The 9,373-nt window shown below is 39.2% G+C and overlaps 1 protein-coding gene across 2 annotated transcripts; it reads right to left on the reverse strand.

Moving 5' to 3' along the window:
- Positions 1 to 2,025: 2,025 nt before the first annotated feature.
- LOC111528129 (aldo-keto reductase family 1 member C1 homolog) lies at positions 2,026 to 6,590 on the reverse strand. Of its 2 annotated transcripts, XM_023194763.2 has the most exons (4): positions 6,325 to 6,590; positions 3,657 to 3,824; positions 2,695 to 2,811; positions 2,026 to 2,567 (listed from the first exon to the last, which is right to left on the reverse strand). In XM_023194763.2, exons 1-4 carry the CDS (start codon positions 6,406 to 6,408, stop codon positions 2,517 to 2,519), a joined length of 420 nt encoding a protein of 139 aa, XP_023050531.2. In that variant the 5' UTR covers positions 6,409 to 6,590; the 3' UTR covers positions 2,026 to 2,516. The 2 variants fall into 2 exon arrangements, with proteins under 2 accessions (XP_023050531.2, XP_026307989.1); XM_026452204.1 differs by lacking the exon at positions 2,026 to 2,567 and having other exon boundaries at positions 2,623 to 2,811; positions 6,325 to 6,507.
- Positions 6,591 to 9,373: the final 2,783 nt, after the last annotated feature.

Here is a 9,373-nt window from a genome sequence, read left to right on the forward strand (position 1 = left end):
TGGAATTATGTCTAGGCTATGAAAGAACCACGCACAGAATAGATGTGTTTAAGCAGCTGATTGCATGACAGACTCCAAAGAACAGCAGCCGACTAGGAGCGGGGCAGTCATTGGCCAGCTCGATGTTCTGCTAAATATTTCTCAGTGTTGATTTCCCACTGTGAACAGATATCTCTGTAAACAGGTCATTTTCTCTTTCTACCATGGATGACCTTCATTGTCTGCAGATAATTTTTAGTGTATCTATGCCCTTGGTCAAGAAGTGTGAAAGCAGAGATACCAAGAGGCACTGACACATCTGAACCCCATGGAAATCCCTAGTATTTCTCTTCTCTTGCTCTCACTCTCTCCTAATGTACTGCTCATTCCATCTTTTCATGGCTTCATCTATGCACAATTTCCTCCAAATCAACTTGACCCATCCACTCTCGGGTCATCTTTCATAGCTTAGGGGTAAGTCCACCTTTCCCTGAATCTAATTGACAATCCTTGGCCTCCTTGATTGAACTGACTTCCACTAAATACAACTCACAATTCAGCATCAAAGTTGTAACACCTTTCCATAAGACTTTTCTAAGCTGGGTACAAGCAGGAGCCCTCTATGCCCTTCTAGACAGAGGCTTTGCTCTCTAGAATCTTCTCTTTTACAAAGATCAGTGGGACTAAATGAATGGATATGTGGCAATAGGACAGAAAGAAGGGCATGAAGAGCAGAAAAGAGACGAAGCTGAGGGCGCTCACCTGGTTGCAGACAGGTTTGTACTTGAGCCCTGGCTTGTTGAGGATCATTTCCAGCTGCCTGCGATTGAAGTTGGACACCCCGATGGACTTGGCCAATCCTGCATCTTTACATTTCTCCATGGCCTGGGAAAAAGGAATTGTGAGGTGTCATTAGTGTAGTCAACTGAAGATCAAGATAAATGTGACACAGAACTGTGAAAGAAACAACTGTCTAGATATGACAATCAAACTATGTAGCCATGGTTCTTAAAAGGGAGAAAATAAAACAGAAAATTGGGGAAGAAGATAGTGATTGCAAGAGTAAGAATTTGTTTCCTCCTTAGGAAATTGGAGAGAGGCAAGGAAAGAAATCCCAGTTCTCCTTACCCCCAACCCTTCTCCTCCACTTCTCTCTTTTGTATGCCTGTCATTTATTTTTCTTCACTGCTCACAAAAACTACCTTTGTAAAGCTCCTAAGTTTTTGATCCGATGGTGCATTTTCCATTCTTGTACTTGGAAGATAGGAACCAGATGTCTCCTATCTCATCTTTCTTATCTGTGCTCTCCTCCAAGCACTCACCTCCCACGTAGCACAGAGATCCACTGTGTCAAATAGTACTTTCCCATTTTCATCTTTTGGCATCAGTTCCTCACCTGGCTGAAGTAGAAGCAGTCAATTTAGTGATGTCACAAATCAATTCCTCCATATAAATTTCCCCACACATAGCCATGCTCTGAGGTACATTTAAGGACACTAATCCTCCTTGAGGTAGGTGACACAATGCTCCTGAGAGTGATATGTACAAAGTGTGCTACATATGAAGGTATAAGGAATGTCTTCAGGAGACAGACTTCCTCTAATCTCTTATAACTATTATATGTATAAATAAATACCATCTTTCTGGTTGCTAATGGAGTGTCATCATTGACTTACATTACTTTCTTCTGATCCTATAATTTTCTCTGTGACAATACCTCTCTTCAACTGCAAAAGACCTTGATATCCAGGAATAAAGGATTGTACTTTTGACCCAGATGCCACTATCAGAGTTCTTTATCTCCCTGAACATGTGATGTTCCATGGACAGGACCATGAACCAATCATGGTCCATGGAGGTGTTTTCAAGGCTAGTTTGGAAGTTGGGAAATGCACAGGAGCTCACGGTAGTGACCATGAGCCTGAAAGTGCTCCAAAGCCATAAATGCCACCAATGAAAAAGGTTGGAACAAATATTTAAAAAGCCTTTTGTAATAAAGCAGAGATAAGGATGGAGAAAGGATACATTTTTAGAGATTTTATCAAATTCTTAATGTAGCCATGGCTTTGACTTCCCATTTTTATATCTAATACACCCTTGCATTAACTAGTCTGAGTAGTTTTCTGTAACCTTAAAACAAAAGTTATGAATGACACAAGAATTCATGGCTAAGCAAAAATAAAAACTCCAGTGTGAAAAAAGAGGAAGCAGAAGCCACAAGGTTTCCCATGAAAGTTTGCAGTTTAAGACACACCGGACTGAGTTCTTGCCCCTTGAAAAGAGGCAAGAAGATGGAAACTCATTGTTCACCCTATGTGCAGCAGCTTTTCTGGACACCACAACTTCATGAAACTCTGTGTCTGTAAACATTCCAAGAGGTGAACTCAGGAGTCATAACTAAGACCTTGTGCCTTCAAGGAGATGATTGTCACTTCCTCAAGTTTTTGAGGCAGAGGCTTTGAGGATTCTGCACTCTCTTTTCTTGTAGACATGCATCACAGAAGTACGGATTCAAAATGTATTCAATAGAAAGGGAATTAGGAGTTATGTTTAGGGCTCTTCTTCCATGTTATAATCCCTATGTCCTCCTAAGAAAATGCTTAGTTCAAATATCCATGAAAACAATCTAGGAAAATGCTTAGTTCAAATATCCACGAGAACAATATTTATGCTGACAACAAAAGTGAAATAAATTTGATCACACAAGCTGCCTACCTTTACAGACACTGGAAAATGAATAAGATAGAGGTCAACATAGTCTAATTGAAGATTTTTCAGTGACCTTTCCAAGGCTGGTCGGACCAACTCTGGTCGATGGGAATTGCACCAAAGCTGCAGAGGTGAGAGAAAGGAAGTTGTGTAATGAAAACGTGAGCCAATTTTACTAGTTTGCTCCACCTAATATTTAGACATTTTCTACTACTTCAAAACTAATGACCACAGGCAAACCTATTCTCTCTCTTCTTGTGATGCCTTTTGTTCTGCCATATCCTGATGAACTTTGTAATATGTTAGATATATTGTTAGTACATATATTGAATGAAAGAGTGAAATTACTCAAAGGGTAAAAATTGTTATCAAATCATAAGCATACCCATTATCTGAATTATCTTTGGTATGTTTTACAACACATGTTAGTAGTGTAATTATTTCATCTATTCAGCCCGATGGGCAAGACTAAGTATCTTTGTGGTTTAGAAGCATAGGAAGCAAACACGGTTTTTAATATGTCAACTTGGGCTGGACACAATTTGAGACAATGTAGGCATTATTATTTAATACTCACAGAGCTTGCTTATATCGCTTTCTCTCTCTGTATGATCAACATAATAATGGAAACTGAGAATCGTAACAAATGTAAGAAACTCACCCAGAAGGTAAGTAATAATATAATATGATTAGGATTCTTTCTGATTCTATATTCTATGTTAAACCATACTGATCTGTGCTGAGCTCAGAAAGGAAAGGCACTTTGATCATGAATTGGAACACTGCAAAGATGAGAAAGTCATCTTCATTTCCTGCTTTTGATTTTAGTTTTACTACACGAATAATTGTGAATAAATTGAAATAAATAAGCACAATTCACCCCCAACTATGGATCCAGTCATAGAATTGCCACTTCCACACAATCACCATAAACACATGTGCACACAAGCTCATCATAGGCACAGTACCTTTGAAGTGTAGAATATGTCTTCTCTCTTCACAGTGCCATCTGCAATCTTGCTTCGGATGGCCAGTCCAACCTGCTCCTCATTATTGTATAAATGAGCAGAATCAATATGGCGGAACCCAGCTTCTATTGCCAATTTGGTGGCCTCTAGAGCTTTATTTTTAGGAACCTGGGGGAGCAACCAAAGGTAGTATTTTCTGACTAATGTGCCTGAGGGTTAGTTCAGGCACAAGCAGCGACGTTCACAAAAATCAGCTTTTCCTCCTTTCTTGGATGAGTTCTATATGTAGAATCATAAGTCCATCCCAGTCAGCCTGGGTCTTCCCCAGTTAGTAATAAAGGTTGAGCATAGCAGGAACTTCTGCAGTCACAGAAAATCACTGCTTGATCACTAACTTGGAAGTGTCCCCAAAATAATTTCAGGTTCAGTGATTTCTTTGAAAAATTAACAGGACGCAACCTATAGTTATAGATATAATCTTAATTATTTTTAGTATGGTGAAATTAACATGAGGAATGACCCAGCGCGGTGGCTCACGCCTGTAATCCCAGCACTTTGGGAGGCCGAGGCGGGTGGATCACGAGGTCAGGAGATCGAGACCACCCTGGCTAACACGGTGAAACCCTGTCTCTACTAAAAACACAAAAACATTACCCAGGCGGAGCTTGCAGTGAGCCGAGATTGCGTCACCGCACTCCAGCCCCGGTGACAGAGCCAGACTCCGCCTCAAAAAGAAGGAAAGAGAGAGAGAGAGAGAAAGGAAGGAGGGAAGGAGGAAGGGAGGGAAGAAAGGAAGGAAGGAAGGGGGGGAAGGGAGGAAGGGAGGGAGGAAGGAAGGAAGGAAGGAAGGAAGGAAGGAAGGAAGGAAGGAAGGAAGGAAGGAAGGAAGGAAGGAAGAAAAAGGGAGAAGGGGAAATAGCCACATGGAAGGAATTATGAAGGAATGCAGTGTAAGCTCCTGTGATTCCTCTCCCACCATATTGCTGCACAGAATGCTCTAACTTTATCCAGCATCACATTTTGTCAAATGTATGTGAACTGTTGTCTACAAGAGATGCTCTCTACATACTCCATTACTAAGATTTTGTCTGGGACTGCTTACATTGACTCACTCTGCCTAGCAGACACAACACTTCCAGTCTCCAAAAGGAAAGCAGGTGCACAGAAACTCCACAGTTTGCACAAGCAGTTACTTATAGCCACCATTCTTATAAGTTAGAAAATAGCGAGAAATCAACCTTATCAGATACCAGCAGGTTTATATTGGAAACAGGCCTGTCTATCTATGGATGGCAGTCTATTATGTTAAGTCTTTTCTACCCAGCCTTTGGCCATTCTGTCTACATGACAGAACTAAATACTAGGAGTAGAGATGTATACTCTAAGGATATTGATTTGTATATACAAGAAATAGACTGCAGGGAGTAAGTGATTAGCAAAATGGGGTTGAGCTCCATAAATTCAAGGCAACTCTTTTAGGAAACATATGATTGCAGTGAAATTTATAATTATTGACTTACATAACAAATGTGGATACAGATTTGAAAGTATATCTTTTAAATGACAAAAACAGAAACAAAGCAAACTGTTTTCCTATCTTAAAAGTATTTCAGAGGCTTTCTTTTTCCCACGAAATTACAAGGAACTAGATACTGGGTCTCATAGCCCACTCCTCATATCATCCTTGACCATTTCTTTGTTGTGCGAGCACTCAAAGGCTTACCAAGGCTGGAGTTTCCTTGGTGTTCTCATCTTTACTTCCTCTCCATGACAATTTATATTAAAGTAAACCACTCCTGTCAACGGTCTTCAAAATGTCCCTTTGTAAATCCTTATATCGTATAGATGAGAAATGTGAGACTCAAATTTTATATAACTAGTCCCTATTCACACACACTGTATTCCCACGACAGTCTTGAGATACAAGTTTTCCACCAGTGTAAAAAGAGCTAAGCCTAGAAAATAAAATCTATTCCATTAATTTTCTTGTCAGAGAAACAAGAAATTTCTGTTACAGTATTTTTATACAAATCTGACCCATATTAACAAAGACAAAGAATTTAAACTGTCCTTGTTAGGTTTTACTTTTTTTTTTTCTTCTTAAAATGAGGATATTTTATCGTTTCAGGTAATTTTCCCAGAGCTGAGAGCAGCACGTGGGAAATTCTCTTTAGTCCAGCTCTAGTATTACAGTTTGGTGCTCAAGGCCATCCAACAGAACAGTGATACTCTCCCAACAGATTTCATGCAACCCGTCTCCACTAACTTTTGCCATAAAGATTCCTCTGAATTGTGTCTTCTTGGAAGAAGTAAGTATCTGTTCAACTATACAAAGAAACAGAGAAACCACTCCCTTTGCAATCAATCCTCAAGAGAGGGAGCAGGCAGGCCGTGTTCTTTCTGCTGAGTTTTGTAGACTCTGACAAGCTGTGAAACAAACATAAACAGAAGACAAAGGAGTGCCCCAAATAAGCAGTAGATGACCCTGTGACCAGACTGCATTGCAGAACAAAGACTGACATTTAAAGGGGAGTCATGCAGAGTAACTTGGGAACACAAGCCTGACAACCTGGTCAGCTTCCACTTACTCTAGCTTCCACTTACTCTAGCTTCCACTTACTCTAGCTTTGCTCCTTTAAACTCTCAACACTAAAAACATTAGTATTACCTCTGCAGGTGCATAGGTGCCAAATCCCAGGACGGGCATGAAGTGACCATCATTCAGCTTCACACACTGATGTTTCGAATCCATTTCTGTCACTGGCCTGACTGGCAAATGTTTCTTTCTTCCTCCCTCACAGGCTATAAGAGCAATTAGCAGGCAGCGCCCCTGGACACACTGTCTGTGGGTTAACCAATGGCATGTGAGAGGAGGGACAGAGGCAGTCTTACATAAGCTATGATAAAAATGGAATCCAGTTCAACCGTTTCTTATCTAAGAAAATTCCTAAGTAAATTATTATGCAATCATGATACACTCATTAATTTCTCTCTGAAGTATTTTTGCTATTCCAAATCTCTATTTATGAGACATAAATTATTCAAAGAGATTTGTAGAACACATTGTGAGTTTACATAAGACTATAGGAACCTCCAGCTACAAAGCTCTTTTTTGTTTGTTCCATGGTGATGTTCCTTCTGTATTTTGCATTATTTGAAATGATTACTTCTCATTTTTCTCTCTCTCACACAGTTTAAAGGAATGACTAATGAGCATTTCATTAAAATATTGCCCTCAATTAAAAATTAAAGTTAATTTTATTTATTTATTTATTTATTTTTTGAAATGCAGTCTCACTCTGTCGCCCAGGCTGGAGCGCAGTGGCACAATCTCGGCTCACTGCAAGCTCTGCCTCCCGGTTCACAACATTCTCCTGCCTCAGCCTCCCAAGTAGCTACAGGCACCCGCCACCACGCCCGGCTAACTGTTTTGTATTTTTATTAGAGACGGGGTCTCACTGTGTTAGCCAGGATGGTCTCAATCTCTTGACCTCGTGATCTGCCCGCTTCAGCCTCCCAAAGTTCTGGAATTACAGGCATGAGCCACTGTGCCTGGCCTAAAGTTAAAAGTTTTAAATGCATTACTGTTTTCATCAGCAAATTTATTGTTTCTTTCTTATTAGCCTTGTAAGAGAAATATCCCTTCCTGATGAAGGTGCAGTCCTGATGAAGTTGTAATCCTGATGTGGGTGTAAATAAAAAATAAAATTTGATGTGGTTTTATTGGAGGATTTCTTATTAACAGTTTTTGGACTTTGGATATAATTTGTAATATGTAAACTGTGCCTTATCTTATTTGTCTTTTCCAGCCAGTTTTATAAGTTACTACCAAAAAGTAACAAGCCAAAAACCTGATAACTATTAGATATACTTTATAATATTGTTAAACATTATTCATAAAGAAAAACTGGTAACTAATGACATATAAACTGGTGAATAATCCTCACATGGGATAATTTTTACTTTATCCTCCCTTTGGAGGGCAAGTTAGAACATGAATGTAATTTGCACGATCCATGATTCACATCTTGGAGTAGTCACAACTTGCGGTGCCCTGATTGCTTCTACTGGCTTTTTCATAAAACAAACAGAAATTGAAACATAGGTAAATTGTTATACATTGACATAAATGTAATAGTATAAAGATATGGAAATTTTTCACAGAGGATAATTTCAACAAGATGGTGGATTATAAGACTCCCATATGACTCATGGAAACATCAGAAAATATCTAAAATTGAGTGAAATAAACTTATTTATTTATGGAGTGGCTCAGTAGAGATTCAGGGTGACTCTGCACATACAGATGTTATAGGCAAAAGACTAGGGGAAGAGACATGCAATAGTCCATCTAAGTCATTGAGGAGAAACTGGGATGCAAAATTTTGTAATAGCAAGTTATTCAAAAGCCATTGGTTATTTGGTGAAAAATAAAATGGCAAACACAATCCATGTAGGTGCATGTTCAGAAACAAACTAAGAGGTTTTATGTAGGGCTGATGCCTTGACTGAGAACCTGCCACACATATGCGTTGATGACTGTCATGACAGAACAAATCTATATGCAGTTACAAAGATGTTTTATTTTTTCAAATGCCCAGTTAAATAAAATAACAAGGCATACAGGCCGGATGCGGTGGCTCACACCTGTAATCCCAGCACTTTGGGAGGCCAAGGAGTGCAGATCACAAGGTCAGGAGACTGAGAGCATCCTGGCTATCATGGAGAAACCCCGTCTCTACTAAAAAAAAAAAAAAAAAAAAAAAATAGCCGGATGTGGTGGTGCATGCCTGTAGCCCCAGCTACTTGGGAGGCTAAAGCAGGGGAATCACTTGAACCCAGGAGGCAGAGGTTGCAGTGAGCTGAGATGGAACCACTGTACTCCAGCCTGGTGACGGAGCAACACTCCGGCTCAAAAAAAAAAAAAAAAACAAAATAAAATAACAAGGCATACAAACAAACAAGAAATCACAGTCCATTATGGGAAAGAAAATAAATTAATAGAAATCATTCTTGAAGAATCACAGGCGTTAAAATTAGTAGAGAAGCATTTAAACAGCTATCTTAAATATGCTAAAATTGCTAATGAAAAATATGGATTAAGAACTACAGAAAATCTGAAAAAAATAAGGAAATCAAAATATAGTCATGACACAGAAACTATAAAAAAGAAAAGGAAACAAATTGGAGCTAAAAAATATATACCTGAATGAAAAACTCACCAGTGGGTGTTTCAATAGCAAATTTGAGAAGGATGAAGATGTAATCAATGCACACAGGGATAGCGCACTTGAAATTCCTGAGTCTAAGGACAGGAAACAAGAATAAAGAAATGTGAACAGGTCCTATGGGACTTATGGGACACCTTCAAGCCAACCAGTATGATAGTATTGGATTCCCAGAATTCCCAGAAGGAGAAGTGCAAACCCATGATGGTAGAGAGATTATTTGGAGAATAAAATCATCAAAACTTTTTCAAATTGGTTAAAGACAAGAATCTACAAATTCAGGCAACTTAAAGAACTGCATATAGCATAAACTCAAAGAGACTCAGACCTGTATGTGTTATCATCCAACTCTAAAAGCCAGACAAAGAGATAATCTTTACATAGCAAGAGATTTTGGGAAGCTGAGGTGGGCGGATCACCTGAGGTCAGGAGTTTGAGACCAGCCTGGCTAACATGGTGAAACCCTATTTCTACTAAAAATACAAAAAA

This window comes from Piliocolobus tephrosceles, unplaced genomic scaffold, assembly GCF_002776525.5.
Source record: "Piliocolobus tephrosceles isolate RC106 unplaced genomic scaffold, ASM277652v3 unscaffolded_31848, whole genome shotgun sequence".
NCBI classification, from domain to species: Eukaryota; Metazoa; Chordata; class Mammalia; order Primates; family Cercopithecidae; genus Piliocolobus; species Piliocolobus tephrosceles.